At 46.4% G+C, this 23,412-nt stretch overlaps 2 protein-coding genes across 3 annotated transcripts; both read right to left on the bottom strand.

Annotated features, from left to right (window-relative positions):
• Positions 1 to 6,395: 6,395 nt before the first annotated feature.
• LOC137600750 (zinc finger protein 135-like) lies at positions 6,396 to 15,600 on the bottom strand. Its single transcript, XM_068322533.1, has 3 exons — positions 13,895 to 15,600; positions 12,298 to 13,233; positions 6,396 to 9,385 (listed from the first exon to the last, which is right to left on the bottom strand). Exons 1-3 carry the CDS (start codon positions 14,070 to 14,072, stop codon positions 8,361 to 8,363), a joined length of 2,139 nt encoding a protein of 712 aa, XP_068178634.1. The 5' UTR covers positions 14,073 to 15,600; the 3' UTR covers positions 6,396 to 8,360.
• Positions 15,601 to 15,717: 117 nt separating this feature from the next.
• LOC137600768 (dromaiocalcin-1-like) lies at positions 15,718 to 20,441 on the bottom strand. Of its 2 annotated transcripts, none has more exons than XM_068322569.1 (6): positions 20,334 to 20,441; positions 19,803 to 19,886; positions 18,645 to 18,773; positions 17,845 to 18,002; positions 17,651 to 17,760; positions 15,718 to 17,576 (listed from the first exon to the last, which is right to left on the bottom strand). In XM_068322569.1, exons 1-6 carry the CDS (start codon positions 20,410 to 20,412, stop codon positions 17,447 to 17,449), a joined length of 690 nt encoding a protein of 229 aa, XP_068178670.1. In that variant the 5' UTR covers positions 20,413 to 20,441; the 3' UTR covers positions 15,718 to 17,446. The 2 variants fall into 2 exon arrangements, with proteins under 2 accessions (XP_068178670.1, XP_068178671.1); XM_068322570.1 differs by having other exon boundaries at positions 20,226 to 20,361.
• Positions 20,442 to 23,412: the final 2,971 nt, after the last annotated feature.

Consider the following 23,412-nt stretch of genomic DNA (forward strand, 5'->3'; position numbering starts at 1 on the left):
GGCAGAGCAAGATGTACTTCCTGAGGAGGTTGGCCTCCTTCAACATCTGTCCTAAGCTCCTTCTCATGTTCTATCAGTCCGTAGTCTCCAGTGTGCTGTCATACACCATTGTGTGTTGGGGTGGGGGGGCCAGGAAAAGAGATATGGACCGTCTGAACAGACTCATCCACAGAGCGGGCTCAGTGGTCGGGCTGAGCCTGGACTCTGTGGAGACAGTTCTGGGGAGCAGGACCATGTCTAAAGTTAAGGCTATCATGAACAACACCAGCCCCCCCCCTACACACCACCTTCTCCCAGCAGAGAAGCACCTTCAGCGACAGACTGCTGTCACACAGCGCCTCCACAGAGAGGCTGAGGTCCTCCTTCGTGCCCCGTGCCATCAGGGGGTACAATGACTCTCCCCAGGAGCAGCGGGGGGGAGGTGGCGAGGTCAGCACGGGGTTGAATGGATTTAATTTTATACTGTTTATATTTTAATTTTATACTGTTTATATTTTAGTTATAGTTTAGTATATAAGTCCTGTTAGTGCTACATGTGTCTGTTAGTGTCGTGTATGTCTTGTGGTTTGTCCCGTTATGTCAGTGTTTGTTTTTCTCCTGGTGTTTATCCAGTATTTATTCATTATGTAATGCCTGAGCAGTGGATATGTCTGTCTATCTATCTATCTATCTATCTATCTATCTATCTATCTATCTATCTATCTATCTATCTATCTATCTATCTATCTATCTATCTATCTATCTATCTATCTATCTATCTATCTATCTATCTATCTATCTATCTAACTTCTGTTCCTGGACTCGGCGGTTCTTCTCACCTCTGGTCTTGGTTGGTTCCTTCTCTAGCGTCTGTCTCTGATCCAGAGCCGCCTCGGCCAATCAGCTGATGGGAAGACACCAGTGATCAGTGGACCAGCAGAACCTCCTGTGCTGCTCGATGGCCTGTCTGATGGTGATATGTTGAGCCAGGTTGGGGTGGAGCTTCGGTGACCCTTGGACCGGCAGAAAGAGCAACAGACCTGAAGTCCAGGTCGGGCTGGAATCCATCACCACTGATCACCTCTGTCAACACTTCCTATTGATCACCCAGATTTCATCTACTGATCATCTGGTATGAAGTAACTCTGCCCCCCCCCCCCGTTGTTTGGGGGTGGGCGGGTGACATAGCTGACCGTAATGATAACATCATCATCGATCGGTTCTGCTGATCGTCCTGACTTTAATTTTAACTTTTGTGTCAACAACAAAGTTCAACTAGAACCAAAAGTGGAGGAGGAGACGTCCGGGAACCAGACCTGCTGAAATCACCTGATGTGACCAACGCCAGTGAGGCGGAGTGGGACCAGGTCGGTCCTGGAACCGACCGGCACCTTCTTCAGGTCCACCGGGGCACACAGGGTTACGTGTTCCAGCAGCTGGTTACATCCGGCTCCAAATCTTCTTCTTCTTTCCTTTGGGCTTTTCCCTTCAGGGGTCTCCACAGCCAATCAGTGTCCTCCATCTAACCCTGTCTTCTGCATCCTCTTCTCTCACACCAACTACCTTCATGTCCTCTTTCACTACATCCATAAACCTCCTCTTTGGTCTTCCTCTAGGCCTCCTGCCTGGCAGTTCAAAACTCAGCATCCTTCTACCAATATATTCACTATCTCTCCTCTGGACATGTCCAAACCATCTCAGTCTGGCCTCTCTGACTTTATCTCCAGAACCTCTAACATGTGCTGTCCCTCTGATGTACTCATTCCTGATCCTATCCATCCTGGTCACTCCCAGAGAGAACCTCAGCATCTTCATCTCTGCTACCTCCAGCTCTGTCTCCTGTCTTTTCCTCAGGGACACTGTCTCTAGACCAAACAACATCGCTGGTCTCACCACAGTTTTGTACACCTTTCCTTTCATTTTAGCTGAAACTCTTCTATCACACATCACATCTGACACTTTCCTCCACCCGTTCCATCCTGCCTGGACACGCTTCTTCACCTCTTTTCCACACTCTCCATTGCTCTTCATATATTGTGTTAGAATTGTCAGCGTTTGTGTGTTCGTCGTTCGTTTGTCCACCAAATATCTTCACAACCGTTGCAGATAGAACACGTTACTCCGGCAGCAAAGGGGATGAAAATGAGATGATGACCTTGACCTTGTCCAAACTAGGTCTAGGTCAAATTTTAATTTTGTACACTCAGGAACCGGATAAGATAGATGACCAGTGTGAGTAAGACCCCAGATCAAAGCTACTGCTTTGATCTATGAAAGTGGGTCAGAGCACTAGCTTTGATCTTTGATCTATGCAAGTAGGTCAGGGTAAAATTTTTGATTCAGAGGTGTCGTGGGATGTTGCAGTCTGTGACTGCATTGGTTCTTGTTGTAGAAGTGGTTCAATTACAGCTACTGGTAACACCTACAGTCACACCTACAGTCACACCTACAGTCACCTACACTGACCTTCAGTCACACCTACAGTCACCTACACTGACCTTGTTGGCCATTCCGACTTGTTCAGGTCCTCACTGCTTCTGAATTGAGGGTCAGACGTATCATGAGACAACTTTCATCTAAACGTGTTCTACTCGGCCTGACGGCCCAAACGCAAACTGCAGTTCCTTTACTCACCTCATGGCGGCAGCGTCACACAACAAGTGCGTCAACTGCCACGAACCTTCAAAGAAGACGACTGAATAACGGACCAATCACAGCGCTTGCTGACGCAGGTGTTCTTGCTTGGGGAAGGGGGTCATCGCTCCAGAGAGCTCTCGTCCACAGCTGTCAGCAGGATGTTGGTTCTGATCCTTCAGCTGGAAAGTTGACCATGAAATTGCAGCTTCCAGGAAAAGTGGACGTTACCAACTGTTTACACTGAAATACACTGAGATACCTGATTTACCATGAGAGGGTTTCCTTGTTCATGCTGATGCTGTTAACAAGCAGAATTATAAGACCTACCTACCTACCTGTCAAGAAAGACTGTCTTACTCTACTCTCCTTTGTTGACCCGCCTTTTGCTTTGATCTAGTTCTTTGTTAGACGTACAAACTTACAGAACAAGCACAACTATAAAGTAGATAAAATACCATGTCATATTTATACAGCATGTGTGCGTACATGTTTGGATGTTCTCACGCGACCGTCACTCTCTGCCTCTTCCATTTTGTATTTCCTTTTCACCTCAACTGGTCCAGGCAGAAGATGGCCCACCAGCCAGGATGTACCCCTCCTTTCACGTTTAGAGAAAGCAAATGTTCCTCACTGTTGTGGTTGGGTTTATGTAGGTTATCGTCTCATTATTCCCTCCCCAATCAGGTGTGCACTCAGTCTGCTTCCAGTTTGGCGCCACCGTCTGGACAGACACTGAATCACAACGACTTGGAGAACTGGAGGAGTTGTGGATTCCATCCTCTTTGACATGAACCATCATCTGAACATAAGAAAAATGTTTAAACCCTCTTCATATTATTCCTCTTATTTCTGTCTGATAGATAGATAGATAGATAGATAGATAGATAGATAGATAGATAGATAGATAGACAGACAGTACACATACTAAAAAAAATTAAATAAAAATATAAACACTATAAAATTAAATTAAAATATAAACAGTATAAAATTAAATTAAATCCATTTAACCCCGTGCTGACCTCGCCACCTCCCCCCCGCTCCTCCTAAGAGAGTCATTGTACCCCCTGATGGCACGGGGCACGAGGAGGACTTCAGCCTCTCTGTGGAGGCGCTGTGTGACAGCAGTCTGTTGCTGAAGGTGCGTCTCTGCTGGGAGAAGGTGGTGTGTAGGGGGGGGGACTGGTGTTGTTCATGATAGCCCTGACTTTAGACATGGTCCTGCTCTCCAGAAGCGTCTCCACAGAGTCCAGGCTCAGCCCGACCACTGAGCCCGCTCTGTGGATGAGTCTGTTCAGACGGTCCATATCTCTTTTCCTGCCCCCCCACCCCCACCCCAACACACAATGGCGTATGACAGCACACTGGAGACTACGGACTGATAGAACATGAAAAGGAGCTTAGGACAGATGTTGAAGGAGACCAGCCTCCTCAGGAAGTACATCCTGCTCTGCCCCTTCTTGTACACACAGTTGGAGTTGAGTGACCAGTCCAGTCTGCTGTCTAGCTGCAGTCCCAGGTACTGATAGTTTCCTACCACCCCCACCCCACTGCCCTCCATGATCACTGGCTGTGGAGAGGGAGGTGCCCGCCGGAAATCCAGCACCATCTCCTTAGTCTTGGAGACGTTGAGCTGGAGCTGGTTCTGTTGGCACCACTCCACGAAGTCAGCCCCCAATGCCCTGTACCCCCCCTCATCACCCTCCCGGATACATGCCACTATCGCAGTGTCATCGGAGTACTTCTGTATGTGGCATGTATCCGAGTTGTGCTTGAAGTCCAATGTGTAGAGGGTTAAGAGAATGGGGGAGAGCACGGTCCCCTGTGGTGCCCCCATGCTGCTGGTCAGCATAGAAGACAAACAGTCCCCCATACGGACGTACTGGGGTCTGTCCGTTAGGTAGTCCGTGATCCAGCTCACGAGGTAGGGGTCCACAGCCATGGAGGTCAGTTTATCCTGCAGGAGCCGGGGCTGGATGGTGTTGAAGGCACTCGAAAAGTCGAAGAAGAGCACTCTGACGGCACAGCCCCCGGCGTCCAGGTAGGAGAGTGTGCGGTGGAGGAGGTACATGACAGCATCGTCAACCCCAACCTTGGCCTGATAGGTGAACTGGAGAGGGTCCATAGCACCCTGCACCTGTGGACACATGAGCTCCAGGACCAGTCGCTCTAGGGTCTTCATTACGTGGGAGGTAAGAGCGACTGGTCGGTGGTCGTTGAGCTCAGTAGGGCGTCCTTTCTTGGGTACAGGGACGATGCAGGAGGTCTTCCACAGTGACAGGACCCTCCCCAGCCGCAGACTGAGGTTGAACAATCGCTGCTGGGGGTCCCCTAGTTCTGAAGCACAGGCTCGGATGAGTCTTGGGGAGACCTTATCCGGTCCAGCCACCTTATAGGGACGGAGCCTCCTCAGCGTTGTCGTCACCAGGTCTACAGTGATGACGGTCTTGGTCATGGTGGGAGCAGGAGGTCGTGGCGAGGTTGGAAGTCCAGTGGTTGAGGTGGGGCCGTTGAGCTTTGCAGCTCTTGGAGTGGGCTCGGGAGAAGTGGCAGGGGTGGAAGGAGAGGAAGCACAGGAGGAGGGAGCATCAGTGGAGCGGTCTACAGGACCGGGAGAGGCCTGGGACGAGGAGCTGGGTGGTGGGGGAGCTGAACCGATTGAAGAAGCTGTTTTGTTCATTCGCTCGTTCACTGTTCCCTCCACAGTGCTGCGCCCTTTCCCGTTTCCGGTGATGGTTCTCATCCCATTCCAGACCTCCCTCACCTGGTTGCGCCCCAGTTGCTTTGCCAGCTTCCTCCTGTACGCCTCCTCGGCCTCCCTCAGGCAGAGTCTCACTTCCTGCTGGGCCTTCCTCATCTCCTCCTCGTTCTTGCTCCTGAACGCCCGCTTCTTCCTGTTCAGGACAGCCTTGACTTCCTTTGTTACCCATGGTTTGTTGTTGGGGTAACACCTGACTGCCCTGACAGGGGCCACGGTGTCCACACAGAAGTTCATGTAGTCTGTAAAACACTGAGCTGCCCCCTCAATGTCCTCCCCACGTGAGCCCACGATGACATCCCAGTTGGTGGTCTGGAAGCAGTCCCTCAGCGTTTCCTCTGCTTCTGGGCTGTAGGTGCACTAGGTTGTGGTCTGATTTACCTCGTGGAGGGAGGGGGTGGTGTATGCCTCCTTAGCATTAGTGTAGAACAGATCGATGGTTCTGTTCTTCCGTGTGGGACAGTCTACACACTGGACCATTGTGGGGAGAGATGAGTCCAAGGTGACGTAGAACTTGATCATTAGAACCCATGAACTTGTTCATCTTCTTGGACATCAGACGATAGTCTTCACGCGGTTTTCTATTCATTTACTTTATTTAGCTCCAATCCCGTGGGGGAGAAGAACAGATGGACGCAGCTGAGGATGAAACATAAAAACTTTGTTCAAACAGACTTCTGCAGCATCTCATGGGGGTTCCTCCTCGTTTCATCCTGTCTGACATTTCACAGTAAATATTAAGCAGCTGTTTGAGAAAGAAGACAATTAAGACCAACAGACTTTTTCTCAGCCAACAGGAAGAAGGCATACACCCATAAAACAGGGCGTGGCCCAGCACCTCTGCCTCTAACAGAGGGGTGGGCCTACATCAAAGTATAGGAAGGACATGACACAGGTAATGTCAGATGGCTCCGCCCACAGTCACTTTGTTTCCTTAATTTCTTGTACATTTTAATTTTGAATTTTTAAAGGTACGTGTTTGGACAAATACAAATACAATAAAATGATTTATTAAACATTAAGCATTTAAGAACTGATTGACAGAGATTCATAAGAACAAAGAACAAACCAAGAGAGAGGCGGATGGGAGCTGGGAAACTATCAGAATGTCTCAGTATAAATTTAAATGTCTACCTTTAAATCAAAAACAATAGAAACACAGTACTATCTTCACTAGACTTAACACAAAGACAGAATAACACCCCTGCACCCAATAAAACAGCAATCAGTAACATGCATCAAAGGAACACACAAAAGCTGTACAAATCTTCTCTAAATCAGAAAAGCCAACCCAGAGGAGAGCTGCCACACATTTACAAGCCGCCCAGAAACTGACAAAGAGCGGAGGGATCCCTGACGCTCCAATCAGGCTAACTGGCTGCAGCATAGGAGGTGTGGTCTGGAGTCCAGCGAATGACCAATCGGAGCTGAGAAACCGAGCACACCGGCCAGAGGAAGCGTAGGCAGAGAGAAAGAGGACATGAAACGGAGAACTTTATAGCCAGATACAGAGTGTGACATTTCACCTCCACTGAAGTGTTTACACATTCTCATCCTGCTGAACAGCCACTGCAGACTGACACAGTGAGATAGATGCTCAGCATGATCTGTAATCTTTATACACAGAATTTCTATGTGCAGCCAGTGGCCAGAGGGAGTCCAGTTTGGGACCAAAGGATTTCATCTCTGCTTTTTTGCCGATGATGTCCTGTTATTCTCATCAAGTCGCTACCTTCAGTGTGCACTGGGTTGGTTTGTAGCTGTGTGACGTGAGTGTGATGAAGATCAGCACCTCCAATTCCAAGGCCATTGGATTTGAAGGTGCAGGACAATGTCTGATAATGTGAGTGATTCATGCTGTATCTCCAAGAACAATGTTTGGATCATCCAGGGATCTGGTGTGAAGCCTCTGAGTCACTTGGTCAGTTCACATTCATTACTCGTTTTACCTCGGATGGACGTACACAAGATCAACCAACAAGTCGTTCGTATACCCCCCTCCCTCCGTCCTTTTGTCTAATATCTGATCCCATCGGAACAAAGCTGAGGTATTGCAGGCGCAGGTCAAACTCTTTCACAAATACAGGAATGCGTGCATCTTGGCAACCATGGAAACATTTTCAGATGAAGGGAATGGACAGGGAATTAAGGATTGATGGCTTTGGTATCCAACTAGATCGTGTCCCTGGGATTACATGACAAGGGCCAATCCCTGACCTTCAAATTGTGTGGCCCCTGTCCTCCCTCTCTTCCTGGCTCCTGGGTTGTGCCGTGACCTTCTGTCAGAAACAGTCATGGGACTATGATAGTCTTAAAATAATCCAGATTTGGCGGGTTAAAATCTACCGGAGAATCGTAGGATTTCTCCAGATGGAGAAGGAACTTTTCTGTACTGGATCTTTGTGGGGAGGTCCAACGATGGGAGAAGTCCTCTATACTCCAGACCAGGTGGCCACAACAGTAGCAGAGTGACGAGATCCATATCCAGTGAATCAAACTGAATAAAGCGTTCCTGTCTTTGTCACCACCTCTGGCACCTGGTTTGTTGTGGCAGCTTGTGCATCGACATACTTCAAACACGCTAACGTTTTGTTTGCAATTTGGGGATCGACGTTTACCCAGCTTTACTTTGGGGGAAGTCGTTGTTGCATCATGGACCAACTTGTTTGTGTGTCTTTGTGTGAAGCATGGATGAGCCACGCCCTAGGTAGGAACTCAGAGCCAGAGCAGAAGAGAGTCATTGTTCAGGAGAGGGACACACACACTGCGGAAAAAAACCCAGTTTAATTCTGGAAAGTCCACAAATTTGCATTTATTTTTAGGGAGACTGGTGATCAGTTTGGCCTCCAATCCAGATGATTGATCAGGGAATCACATCTATGAACAGTTTACACTAAAACAAACAGACATCTTCATTTAAATCCATTTCTGTTGGTAACACATGTTTGCTCAAATGAACAACCAGAGTTAAGCTTTTATTACAAACACTTTAACCAATGGGCGTCTCCCCACTGTGGGTTCTCATATGTGTCTTTAGAGTTCCACTCTGTCTATATCCTATACCGCACACTGAACAAATAAAGGGTTTGTCTCCAGTGTGGATTATTGCGTGCTGCCTGAGACTGCGACGTTGTGTGAATCCTTTCCCACACACTGAGCAAATGAAGGGTTTCTCTCCTGTGTGGACTCTCCTGTGCTCTGTTAGGTCTGAGCCACGTCTAAACTCTTTATTGCACACTAAACACTTGAAGGGTCTCTGTCCTGTATGGATACTCATGTGTTCTCTTAGATGTTGAGCTTGCCTGAATTCTTTATTGCAGACTGAACAATTAAAGGGTTTCTCTCCTGTGTGGATTCTTGTGTGCACCCAGAGATCTCGACTTTTTCTAAATCCTTTGCCACAGAACGAACAGCTGAAGGGCTTCTCACCTGTGTGGAGCTTCATGTGCCGATAATAATCTGACCTGAATCGAAAGGTTAATTCACAAAATGAACAACTGAATGTTTTCTCTCCTGTCTGAACTCCACTTTGTTCCTGCAGAAGTTTCTCATCACCAGAGCAGGAACCATCTTTAGAGAAGCTAACTGGTGGATTTCCACGACCACATTCAGGTTCTTGGTTGTTCCTCAACTGGTTGAAGTCTGGCTGAGGTTCACTGGTCTCCACAAGGTCCTCTGGTTCAGAGGAGTGTGACATCTGGTCTTCATCTGGTTCTAGGCCTTCGTAGTCATAGTAAACAGCCTCTGTTTTCATGTCTTCATCATGAAACCGTGAGGACTGAGGTATCTCTTCATCTTCTTCTTCACTCTTCACAAGGACTGAACAGAATGTTAACTCTGTGACATCCTCTTCCTCCATCCCTTGCAGCTGATCAATCTCCTGATTGGTCTGGACTTCCTCCGGTTCCTCTTTGATGTGTGGAGGTTCTGGAGGGACATCCTGGTCCATATCGGACCTTAAATCCTGCTGCTCAGGATCAACCTCTTGTTTAGTCACCAACATCTGCTGGACGTCTGAAAAACAAAGAAATTCATACATTTATATTTTGTAGTTATTGCTGTAACTTACCCATAAATGTTTGGGCAAATTTCCAATGGATGAATCTATTTTGAATTTACTTTGTGTAAAGAGTTTCAGAAAGATTGCGGCACACAACACCCAGACCAGACTAAGACCTGACATCATCTTGGTGTCAGAGGCCACAAAACAACTCGTCTTGTTGGAACTGACAGTTCCTTGGGAGGAGAGAAAGGATAAACCACAAGAAAGAGGGAGAAGTGTCAGGATCTGGTGGAGGCTTGTCAGAGGAGCGATGGAGGACCAGGCTCACACCGGTAGAGGTGGGCAGTCAGGGATTTTCCAGCCACTCCCTGAGCAAAGCATACAGTACCCTGAGCATAAAGGGCATTGAAGACAAGCCAAAGTAAAAGATGGAAGCAGCAAGAAAAGCCTCCAGATGGCTGTTGTTGAAGAGCAGTGGGCTCAGTAGAAAGTCACTTGGACACAGGCCAGGAACTGATCAACCTCGGTCCAGTCGCCTGGAGGAGAGTGTCTGTTGCGAGACCTGAAACACCCAATGATCCCAGGAAGGTCATGGTCACATTTTAACTTTGATACCTTTTAGGTACATATCTCTGAAACCTCGTTACAGATAGAATGCACGAGTTACATGATGGATCATGGGTCTTTTATTAAATGACCCTGACCTATGGAAGTAGGTCAGGGTAAAATTTTGAATTCAGGGGTATTGCGAGATGTTGTAGTATCTGATTGCCTTGGTTCTAGTTTTTCTGTTGTTATTGTGTAGCTCATTAGCGTGCGTCCTTCCATCTTTGATGAAAACTTCTTGACAGGGACGAATGATCATCACACAATGTGTGTCCTTGGGAAGCAAGCTTCAAATACTTACAATTAAATGATGCTACCTTTCTCCGCGATACAATTTTAGGAAAAAATGCACTTCCATTCAACAAATATTCACAATTTATTAATTTGTCCACTTAAATTTCTAAACTGGAAATCGCCATTATTAACCAGCAAAAATCCCAACATTTGTACTGCAATTGACGTGATTGTTTCCATGGGTGAGGCAGTTATTACGTTGTTATCAATGATATCATTAAAATTAAGTTTTAGTTTTTACATTGTACTATTGGCAAAACTCGATCCTTGCATATGGCTTCTACCGTATATTGTTATTAATTTGGGATGCATAGACGTCATAGTCAACTTTATTGTCAAATAAACCATATATACATGGCATACAGCACAGTGTTGGGATGCACACATTTTTTTGAAGCGCATCCCAGGGATGCACTACTTTCTTGAGGTAAAATGAACTCTGGCATTTATGTATTTATTGTGAGCAGATGATATACGGAATTTTTCCCGGCGTTGATAAAGTATCTACCTATCCATCCATGTTGAAAACAGTGGAGTCTGGGCTCCCTGGAAGATCCTAGGCCTCCATCTACCAGCACGGAAGTCTTCCAAGTATCCTCTGGCTTCTGCTCATATATGAGGTCACCATGACCGTGGTGGAAGGCTTGGAGCAAAGGGTAAGCAGCTACCGACGCAGATGTTTGTGGTTACCACCCAGCCTCAGCAGCATTGGCCTGTGCAGGATGCCTCCAGATGGCTCTGGTTGAAGGGGAGGGGGGGCAGTGGGTGCAGTAGCAAGCCACCTGGACCCAGGCCAAGAACTGATCAGCCTCGTCACCTGAGGAAGGCGTCTGTGGCAAGACCCAAAACACCCTAAGATCCGAGGAAGCAACGCTGATGGTGTGTCAAAGGTTGTGCATCAGTGGATGTCTTGTTAACTTTCCTTTATTCATTGTGTTGATTCACCTTCAAGTAACTAAACAGAAACTACATGATGGTCAGTCCTTGTTTTTTACTGTTGTCTTGTTAACTATTAGTCCCCTAAACCGTAAACCTATTTACATCACAAAGAAAACTAAAACGTGATGGACACTAGTTTATGTTTCATAAGCTGAAACGTTTGAACACTTCTGGGGCGCGACACGGCTGTGACACGAATCTGTCATCCTGTTTCTGTTTTGTTAGCTTGATTTGTGAAACGTTGGTTGTTTGTGGACCGTATGGACGCGTGGGAGACTGGTGTGTTGTTATATGGACTGGATGGACGTGTCTTTATTGTGTTCTACAGAAAGCTGGTTACGTCTTTGGTACCAGACAGACATCAGCTGATCTAGAGGCACCTAAATGAGGGATCTGCACCTAAATGATCGGTGGTGTCGTCAGAACACTGTGAACGGGGGGATCTGTTCCTGACTTTCAGACCCTTCTATTTGACCAGAAGGTTTGGATGCATCCTGGTTTTATTGTGTATCAGTGACAAAGCGACGCCAGCTACTGAAGCAGACTGGGTTCACATCCCCCAGCTGTTGTTCTCTGAGACAGGAAACATTGGAAACTGGATCCAACAGCCGGGATTTAATCAACTTGTTAAAGGACAAACAAGGAAGAGCAATCTGTGGAATTAACAGATTTGTTTAGGTCACGAACCCCAACAGCCAACTGAGATCATCATGTAGTTCATCTGGTACCAGCTTAATATATTAAAGATATGAGTTTGGTCATCTGACAGCAAAGAAAAAGTTAACTTTTTGTTCGGGCTGAGTGGGAGGAGTTTGTCAGGACTTCATAAAAGATCAACAGTAACAACAGAACACACAGACTAAGGAAATACAAACCCACCCAACTATCAGGTATCCTGAGAGTAATCCCTACAGTAATCCTGACAGTAATCCCTACAGTAGTCCCTACAGTAATCCCTACAGTAATCCCTACAGTAATCCCTACAGTAGTCCCTACAGTAATCCCTACAGTAATCCCTACAGTAATCCCTACAGTCAGTACCGCTGTGGGTTCCATCCCGCACACAGAACCAGACTGAACCCACCTGCTGTCTGGAGGTGGACCTGAGGACCGAAGACACCGTCCAGGAGCTTCTGTCGTCCACAAAGCTGCTCCTGGTTCTCGTGGTTTGCTAACGTTCCTTCAAACTGCTCAGTGATGTCTTCAGCAGTGTGGCTTTTCAGGTGTCGTCTCAGATTTCGGTCCTGTCTGAATCCTTTACCGCACACGGAACAAATGAAGGTTTTCTCCACCGTGTGGGTATTCATGTGTTCCCGTAGGTTTCCAGCATGCTTGAATCCTTTAGCGCACACCGGACACACGAAGGGTTTCTCACACGAATGGATCACGATGTGCTGACTCAGGTGTCCACGCTGTCTAAACGTTTTACCACAGACTGAACAGCTGAAGGGTTTCTCGTCTGTGTGGATTCTCATGTGTCGATAAAAATACGATCTGTACGGAAAAGTCAGTTCACAAAATGGACAACTGAATGTTTTCTTTCCAGTCTGGACTCCACTTTGTTCCTGCAGAAGTTTCTCGTCACCAGAGCAGGAACCACCTTCAGAGGAGCCAACTGGTGGATTTCCAGGACCACATTCAGGTTTGTTCCTCAACTGGTTGGAGTCTGGCTGAGGTTCACTGGTCTCCTCCAGGTCCTCTGGTTCAGAGGAGTGTGACATCTGGTAACCAGCCTCTGTTTTCATATCTTCATAGTGAAGCCGTGAGGACTGAGGTATCTCTTCATCTTTTTTGCTCTTCACAGGAACTGAAGAAACTGTTAATTCTGTGACATCCTCCTCCTCCTCTTGCTTCATCCCTTGCAGCCGATCGATCTCCTGATTGCTCTGGACTTCCTCCGATTCTGGTTGTGAGGAGGTTCTGTGTGGAGGTTCTGTTTGGATGTCCCGGTCCAGATTGGACCTTAAATCCTGCTGCTCAGGATGAACCTCGTCTTCTGTCACCAACATCAGCTGGACGTCTGTGAATCGTGAAATAAACACCTTTAAGACGCTGCTGACATTTAAACCACTGTTGTTACAACTTTCTAACAATCATTTAAAAAACTGTTGGAAGCTTTTTAGTGAATAAATCAGAATAAAATAATTTCACAAATAAACACCATGAAGGAAACAGAAGCAATGAAAACAAAATAAGACTGGAGCAGTAAGAACGCACTTAGATCATTGACAAGAACCAAGGCAGTGAGAGACTGCAACATCCTGTGACACCCCTGAATAGAAATTTTCAAAACACTAGCTTTGATCTACCCTGACCTACTTTCATAGGTCAGGGTAGATCAAAGCATAGCTAGATCAAAGCACTAGCTTTAATCTCCGGTCTCACTCACACTGGCCTCCTCCCTCGTCTTTCTATCTCATCCGGTTCCTGAGTGTACAAAAGTTGTAATTTGACCTTGACCTAGTTTTCTCAAGGTCAACGTCCTCATCTCATTCTCTCCCCTGTGCTGCCTGAGTCACGTGCTTTTGGTTCCATCTTCCAATCTGCAGCGGTTGTGGAGACATTTGGTGGACCAACGGACGGACACCGACATGACGATGACCCCCTCTCTGCGGGGCGTCAGAAGAACCCTCAGTGAATGGATGAACTTCAGACCGATGGCAGAACCAGACTGAACCCACCTGCTGTCTGGAGGTGGACCTGAGGACCGAAGACACCGTCCAGGAGCTTCTGTCGTCCACAAAGCTGCTCCTGGTTCTCGTGGTTTGCTAACGTTCTTTCAAACTGCTCCATGATGTCTTCAGCAGCAGCAGTTAGTCGCTGCAGGACAAAAGCTCTCAGCGTTTGGACGTCACACATTTTGACTCGTTCACAGCACAACTTTTCCTCCAGACACGATCCTTTACAATCTGTTCGCTGATGTGCTCCGAGTCCACAAGATGGTTTCCGGCTAGCAGGCTAAGCTAGCTGCGTTAGCTCGTCGGGGCGGAAGCAGAAAGTTTCCTTGTTGAGCGTCTTCCGGTCCAGAGAACAGAACAGAGTCTCTTCTGACAGCTGTTCACACAGAAAGACGCCAGAAAGCCTCTTTGGGATTTCTCCAAGCTTCACCGGCTGGCGAGGCCTGACAACTTCTACCGCTGCTGGGGCTGTTAGCAATAGCCGAGCGCTGCTTCTTCTTCTCCGTTTTCCTGCTCGCTCTGCTTCCGCTTTGGCGCCACCGTCTGGACAGACACTGAATCACAACCTCCCACTCAGTTCACAGAAGGAAGTAACAGAGACCGTTGAATATGTTAAGAAAATAATTGTGTCATAAATGAAAGTAAACACGTTAAATAAATCAACATTCTGCCATAAAAAATGTCATTTGTTCAAACAAAGGAAACTGGCACCCTCTATGAGGGGAACCAGTGAACAAGAAGGAGTGTAAATGACCAGACATGCAGCAAACATTAACAGAAACCAGTACATGAACACATCACAGCACTAAATTACTAACTTACTTTGGGTATTTTTCATAAAAGTGTCAAACATGTTTTCTTCAGCAATCATTGGGTCTCTCTTCCGGGTTAATCATTTCTGTCAGATGTTGTACTTCTGGTTCTAGAGGTTAGATCAATGTCTGTCTGAACAGGTCATTAATGTTCAGCTCCTTCAACCAACGGTCTATCTTTGTCTAATTCATCAGTTCCAGCTTCTTCTTCAAAGTCTTGGAACTCCCCTCGTGTCGCATTTTTAACGCCCCCCCAGACCTAAAATGTGTCCTAATGTGTTAATGAAGGAGGGGGTCCATGCTGCTCCCCCTTCCGGTGGTGATGGTAGTTTAGATAAGGTGTTGTGCATCAGAGTGAAGGTTCCTGTGTGTTGTTGGTTCTCGCCCGTCTCCAGCGGGGCGAAGCGACATCTTCTGGATTTCTCTGGTTTGGTTGGAGGTTGTTTGATGTAGTTTCATATTTTTGTCATCTATCAGCGTTTTTTTTGCTTTTGATGTTGCAGAAATTAATTTCCGATTTGACTTTTCTCTTTCTTCACCTTCCTCTTCACTATCTTGCTCATCAACATCAAGTTTTCATGACCGACCAACAGATGATGCTGATAAACCTTCACCCTCTCTATAACTTCCTGAAGCTTCACTTCTTGGTCTTTTTTAATTCAGCTAAAGTTTGACCTTCATCATCTGTTCTCCTCTTCCTCTTTTATGAGCCACAGGGCTTGTTGATTACCTGGAATAGACGGGAAACTTGTGGCTGATGACTCCATATGGTTGGGCATCAGGTCCAGGACTTCATGGGGCATTTTGAAATATTCACTTCCCTTTTTCTGGTTCTCTGTTCTTGAGAATTTGTGTTTCATGTTCCCGGTACACAAGGGACGGCCCTTCCCCCTCGACATCCACAGAAACAAAGCAGGACGTGATGTGTTTGTTTGTTTTCTACACAATTTCAAATAAATACAGTCTTGGGCCACAATCTGAGTGAACTTTAATCATCTTCTTTTTCCATGTTTTACAAATCTCTTTCTTTTCACCGTTTTTTCAAAAGATGTTTAAGACTTATTTTAAGTATTGTATATTTTTGTTCTTTTGCATTTATTACATTTATCATTTGTGAGTTCGTTGGTGTGTGATCAGAACATGGTCCCCTCACACCTTCAATCTGGTTTATTTTGCCTTTTTTATACTCGGAATTCTCTGTTCAATTAAATTTGTCACGAGAGGCCACAACTCAGTCACGGCTGGATCACAAATCCCAATTTTTGAGTTATTTGCTGTAGACTGATTGATGTTGTGTCCCATATGGGAATTTAAACCCAACATGGTTCTTTTGTACCGATGGTGGGGTCACACTATTATTTCTCTTTTACACTATTTCTATAGTGCTTGTTTCTCACGTCTCTTAGTTTATTGTCCCCCTCTTTGTTTATATTCCCCATCCTTTGGGAATATTATTTCCTCCTGATATGTTTGAGCCTCCAACGCCGCGTGGTCACTGGATTTTCAGCATTTTAGGTTCAGTACGCCAACGTGGCCCAGGGCGAAGTGGGACAGGGGTCAGTTGGGTATGGGTAAGGGACGGAGCAGACCGGCTGTTGGCGGATGGGATTCCTTACTTCAGGCACAGACAGGCAGGAGAGTCCTGTGGATCTGGAGAGTCCTTCTGTGCCTCTCTGACCACCAACTCAATTGCCCAGGTGGCCGTGCTGATCACATAGGAAGGGGGCAGAAACGTCTTGGGATCCTATAGTGGAGAAAGATCCTGGATAGAGAATCTGGCTTGACGATCCGGGTCCACGGTGGTAAGACAGTGTAAAACTAAACCTGATGAGGCATACGGAACCGGTTCATGGAACGAAAACGAAAACCAGAAACTTTTGGTATTTTGGCAGGAACGAAAACAAAAACAAATGTGTAGTAAATCCCTGAAGTCTCGTCTCCGGTCTGCATTGAATCTGTCGGTAGTTTCTCCACCGCTGACCGGCTGGTTTCCGGGGGTCTGTCCGGTAATGATGCGGCTTTAGAGAAACATCGGACAGAAGTCTGAGCAGACACGTTAGTCCAGGACCCACAATCCACCACCTGTTGGGGGGTGTAACTCCTCTGCACTGCCCCCAGTCCTGGTAAACCTGTGTTCACGTCTCTCATCCATCGCTGACGTCATCGTCGGGGGTCTTCAGCCAATCAGATGTGGTTACCAGCACACCTGCGGTCCAGTCCCGGTATCCCCCCCATACCGGTACCTACCGGAGGTGTGCCGGACGGAGCCTCGCGTCACGTCCTCTGATTGGTCCATCGCTGCCGGCGTACGTAGTGACGTAATACGTCCTCTGATTGGTCCATCGCTGCCGGCGTACGTAGTGACGTAATACGTCCTCTCGGTGGACAGTGGTCGGTCTGGAGGATCTCTGACTGACGTCACAGAAACATTTCTACAGATTGGTGAACTCAGTGAACACAGAAGACGCTTCATGTCAGAAGGAGCAGCGTTGGTTTTTGAGACATTTTAAGGCTTTTAAGCGTAAAATACGGCACCGACATATTTATGTTTACAAGGAACGTTATTAACTAGTTCAGGAACTTTATTTTTTTGTTCTAACCGGTTCAGGACCATCAGTTTATGGGTGGAACACAAAACCGGAAAAGTTATAATTCCGTTTCTGTTCGGAACGAAACGATTGGCAAAAAGTTCTGGTTCAAAGCCCTGAGAAGAAGAGAAGGTCGTTTCCATGAGCCGCTGCTGTTAACGTGGATCTTTCTCACACATCCACTGCAACCTTTGTCCACAGGGGGCAGCCTTTGAAATGGCCGACAGTTTATCAAGAGAGATGGTAATTTTCACACAGTCCAGTCCAGTGATGTCCAACCAGGACCTGAACACAGAACAGGCGTTTGGTTGGACTCAACCTGTCCTACAGAATAATTTGACTTGACTCTGAATTCTTACATGGAATCTGGGATCGATCCATCCACCCACTGGAAGGTCCCTGTTGTGTTCCTCAGACCGATCCAGACCTCCAGACCAGCAAACCGAATCAGATACCTAAAGACACCCAGCTGATTGAGAAGACAGAGAAGAGACTTTAAAGTTCTCCTTCAGCTCCCAGAAGGAGGTCCAGGAACTCCTCCAGTCCTCCTTACCTGCTCCTCCAGGCTGTTGAACACCACCAGATCAGCTCCGTCTGCCTGACAGGACCTCCTGCTCTCCTGCCAGGATGTTGTATCACGGGACAGGAAGTAACATCGGCCACGGATCACCACCCATCCATCAGGACACGACTGAGACGAGGGGCCGAGCTCTGGACCATGACATGAACACACCCTCCATCAGATGAAATGACATGTGGACCATCATGTCCCTGAAACTCTCTTCATCAGCTGTTTGAAATCAACCAATCAAAAACGAGCGTTTTCCACCACTAAAGTCTCTAAATGATGGAACTCAGTCCAGAGCTTCATGGATCCACTTCAGCAGCAGAGTCCAAAGGGGTTTCTGTTCAGGACTGGGTCTCCATCAGCTCCCAGACCTCCACCACTGCTGAGCCAGAAGAACCAGAGAAGAACCAGCAGCTCAGAACCATCTGGATCAGACCCAGAAGGTCTGGATGCTGTTCTGTGGAGCCGTGGAACCAAAGCGGACCTTCTGGGTCCTCTGGATCAGCAGAACGTCTGGAGGAGGACTGAAGCAGGAACATTCCAGAACTGGAGGAACGCTGGAGTCTGGATCTGGATCAGGTTAAAGGGTTTCTAGAAGAACTGGACCTTCAGAGACTGCAGTCAGGAAAACACTGCTGCATTGATCTGATTGCAAACAGCTGATCAAAAGTAGATTTGATCAATAAATGAAACATTCAGAGGCTGTGGGAGAATTGTGCGTCCGTTCTTAGATGGAGTTTCATCAGTTCATGTTCAGACCAGCAGACAGGCAGATGTTTCCTCACCACCCAGGCTCTTCTCCAGGTTCCTGATGGTGTTCTGAAGGTCTGTGATTTGGTTTCTCTGCAGGTCCGTCTCTCTGCTCTGGTTGTTGAATCGTTCCTGCGTTGTGTTGCAGCTCAAACTGGTGGATTCTGTGTTTTGTGGCAAAGACAGTGTCAGAACTAAAGATTCGTTTAAATTTAATAAATATGGTTTAGTGCACATGTGCGAGCAGGCTGCAGAGTTCCTCTGCTGAGTGAGTGTTTTTGTGTGTTTTTTGTCTGTCATGTCCTCTTTCATGTCCCTTGGTTACCATGGGTACCATGAGTCACCAAGGAGGTCAAGACTGTCCTGAAGAGGAAGAAGGGGGTGTTGAGGAGTGGGAACAAGGAGGTGAGGAAGGCCCAGCAGGAAGTGGAGGCAAACAGGGGTAAACTGGACCATTGATTGGGGTGTAACTTGGTGCGAGAGGTCTGGCAGAGTTCAGAGACCACTGAACCACAGAGCAGGTTTAGAGGTTGGTCAGAGGCTGGACTCTATGGAGACAGTTCTAGTGAGGAGATCCAAAGCCAGGGCTATCATGAGGAACACCAGCCCCCCCCTGTAGACCACCTTCTCAAAGCACAGGAGCTCCTTCAGCGGCAGACTGCTGTCACGCAGCGCCTCAACAGAGAGGCTGAGGTCTTCCTTCGTACCATCAGGCTTGTGGCTTGTGCTACACTGTAGGGGACCAGGGTGTTGATGGTGCAGTTGGACAAAGACGTGTCTCACAGTGTCAGAGGGATGTACCTTGTCCACCTTGTGGGCCTCCTGCTATCTGGACCTTTATACTTTCTGTACTTTTCACTTGTTTAGTGAATCTTTCTTCAGACTGTCACACTGTGTGTGTGTGTGTGTGTGTGTGTGTGTGTGTGTGTGTGTGTGTGTGTGTGTGTGTGTGTGTGTGTGTGTGTGTGTGTGTGTGTGTGTGTGTGTGTGAATATATGAGCAGTAGATACAAACAATGTCCTCTGGGATTGATAAAGTATTTGTCTATCCATCTACAAAAATCTGAAAGTGTCTTGTCGTGTTTCTGTAGGATATTGTGAGACACATGATGCAAATAAACGTGTGTGTAACACGGATGTTGTGTGTTCTGTTTGGTCAAGCTGACAGTTACACAAAGCGTCGACTGAACTCACGAGAGAGACGTAGAGAAACGTTGAGAACAGCTTGGATGATGCACAACAGGCCGAAGCTGATGAAGATGAAGTCCAACATCTTCTCTGTGGAAGCAGCACAGAGTCAGAGGTGTTAGCATTCTGATGTTAGCATGCTAACTCATATTCTACAGTTATAAAACACACAAATTCATATTCCATCATTTGATCGCTGACCAGACACCAATGAGACGCCAAGTCGTCATTGGGCACAAATAACTAAACTTCTCTAAATAACTCATAACTCGTTTGAAAATTGTATGCAAAGCAACCCCCCACCCCCCAGCCCCCGGAGAAATGAGTTCAGAAATGAAGTGTCGTCTGAAGTCTGAACAAAGACCGTTGTAGGATCACATCCTGTCCTCTACTGGACTACAAGAACCCACAGAGGACTACACAACTTACTGGAGGTCACACAATCAGGTGACTTTAAAATCTGACCAACGGCCTGAGAACTCTAGAGTCTCTCTATCAGCTCGTGTGTCGTTAGAGTTCATCACATGGAGTTCTGACCCTTCTGAAGCAGTCTTCTGTCTATTCTTCTGGGTTCCTGCTCAGGCTGTGGTTCATTGATATAATCGATCGTCTCCATCCCTCTGGCTGCTGATCTGATCTGATCGCTGGACGCCGTCAGAAGTGAGCAGAGACGCTCTTCACCTCCTGGTTGATGGATTCAGAGGAGGAGGAGCCTGTGAGAGGAGGTTCTAACGTCTGTTCTTGATTCTAATCATGAGTTCCTGTAGATTAGATTCCAGGAACAAGACTATGTGACCCAAAATCCTGTTTAAAGTAAGTACAATCAATCAAACTTTATTTCTACAACAATTTTCATCCAGAGGGACAGATGTGAGGAAACAATCCCAGAACAATAAAAGAAATCCGACGGATGAAAGTGATTCTTCTGTAAAGTCATTCACTGCTCTGAGCTTTGAAAAAAGACTTTCCACAACATTCAGCAGGGTTGATGGGAGATTTAGACTTACCAACATTCCAACAACTGTATTGGAGTACTGTAGTTCCCCTTTCCTCCACCGAGCAGCGTAACATGAACACCCCATAGATTCAGATTTCACGTGTCATGTTAACATGACTCTGCAGATCTCAGACTAAATGAGCAGTTTGCTCTGATGCCACTTCCTGTGGGCTTTTGGTCTTTTCTGTTGGCGTCATCTGCAGCGTTCCCTCCTTTTCTCCACATCTCTGTTAACTTCCAAGCGGGAAACGAACCCACAATGCATTTCTGTTCATGGAGACGTTCACCAACATGGAGACTGAAGACAATTCAGGTCAGGTTGAAAGTTAGAGCAGCGATGTAGACGATAGACTACCTGTAGGAGACTCTGTCACCACCTGCTGTTAGTTCACGTTTATTCATACCTGACGGGGTCGTCCTCCAGTAGGAACTAAATGATGTAGGAACCAATGTTGTCCTCCTGTAGGAACTAAATGATGTAGGAACCAATGTTGTCCGCCTGTAGGAACTAAATGATGTAGGAACCAATGTTGTCCTCCAGTAGGAACTAAATGATGTAGGAACCAATGTTGTCCTCCTGTAGGAACTAAATGATGTAGGAACCAATGTTGTCCTCCAGTAGGAACTAAGTGATGTAGGAACCAATGTTGTCCTCCTGTAGGAACTAAATGATGTAGGAACCAATGTTGTCCTCCTGTAGGAACTAAATGATGGAGGAACCAATGTTGTCCTCCTGTAGGAACTAAATGATGTAGGAACCAATGTTGTCCTCCTGTAGGAACTAAATGATGTAGGAACCAATGTTGTCCTCCAGTAGGAACTAAATGATGTAGGAACCAATGTTGTCCTCCTGTAGGAACTAAATGATGTAGGAACCAATGTTGTCCGCCTGTAGGAACTAAATGATGTAGGAACCAATGTTGTCCTCCTGTAGGAACTAAATGATGGAGGAACCAATGTTGTCCTCCTGTAGGAACTAAATGATGTAGGAACCAATGTTGTCCTCCAGTAGGAACTAAATGATGTAGGAACCAATGTTGTCCGCCTGTAGGAACTAAATGATGTAGGAACCAATGTTGTCCTCCTGTAGGAACTAAATGATGTAGGAACCAATGTTGTCCTCCTGTAGGAACTAAATGATGTAGGAACCAATGTTGTCCTCCAGTAGGAACTAAATGATGTAGGAACCAATGTTGTCCTCCAGTAGGAACTAAGTGATGTAGGAACCAATGTTGTCCTCCAGTAGGAACTACATGATGTAGGAACCAATGTTGTCCTCCTGTAGGAACTAAATGATGTAGGAACCAATGTTGTCCTCCTGTAGGAACTAAATGATGTAGGAACCAATGTTGTCCTCCTGTAGGAACTAAATGATGTAGGAACCAATGTTGTCCTCCTGTAGGAACTAAATGATGTAGGAACCAATGTTGTCCTCCTGTAGGAACTAAATGATGTAGGAACCAATGTTGTCCTCCTGTAGGAACTAAATGATGTAGGAACCAATGTTGTCCTCCTGTAGGAACTAAATGATGTAGGAACCAATGTTGTCCTCCTGTAGGAACTAAATGATGTAGGAACCAATGTTGTCCTCCTGTAGGAACTAAATGATGTAGGAACCAATGTTGTCCTCCTGTAGGAACTAAATGATGTAGGAACCAATGTTGTCCTCCTGTAGGAACTAAATGATGTAGGAACCAATGTTGTCCTCCTGTAGGAACTAAATGATGTAGGAACCAATGTTGTCCTCCTGTAGGTACTAAATGATGTAGGAACCAATGTTGTCCTCCTGTAGGAACTAAATGATGTAGGAACCAATGTTGTCCTCCAGTAGGAACTAAATGATGTAGGAACCAATGTTGTCCTGTAGGAACTAAATGATGTAGGAACCAATGTTGTCCTCCAGTAGGAACTAAATGATGTAGGAACCAATGTTGTCCTCCAGTAGGAACTACATGATGTAGGAACCAATGTTGTCCTCCTGTAGGAACTAAATGATGTAGGAACCAATGTTGTCCTCCTGTAGGAACTAAATGATGTAGGAACCAATGTTGTCCTCCTGTAGGAACTAAATGATGTAGGAACCAATGTTGTCCTCCTGTAGGAACTAAATGATGTAGGAACCAATGTTGTCCTCCTGTAGGAACTAAATGATGTAGGAACCAATGTTGTCCTCCTGTAGGAACTAAATGATGTAGGAACCAATGTTGTCCTCCTGTAGGAACTAAATGATGTAGGAACCAATGTTGTCCTCCTGTAGGAACTAAATGATGTAGGAACCAATGTTGTCCTCCTGTAGGAACTAAATGATGTAGGAACCAATGTTGTCCTCCTGTAGGAACTAAATGATGTAGGAACCAATGTTGTCCTCCTGTAGGAACTAAATGATGTAGGAACCAATGTTGTCCTCCTGTAGGAACTAAATGATGTAGGAACCAATGTTGTCCTCCTGTAGGAACTAAATGATGTAGGAACCAATGTTGTCCTCCAGTAGGAACTACATGATGTAGGAACATAAAGGGGTGGATCCTTGTCTCCTCTGTCTCTTTAAATCCATTTGGACCAGTTCTGGAATTGATCAGCTGGACTCTCAACTGAATTGATAAAATCATCTCAACAAGG

The sequence above is a fragment of the Antennarius striatus genome, chromosome 8 (assembly GCF_040054535.1).
Source record: "Antennarius striatus isolate MH-2024 chromosome 8, ASM4005453v1, whole genome shotgun sequence".
In the NCBI taxonomy this organism is placed as follows: Eukaryota; Metazoa; Chordata; class Actinopteri; order Lophiiformes; family Antennariidae; genus Antennarius; species Antennarius striatus.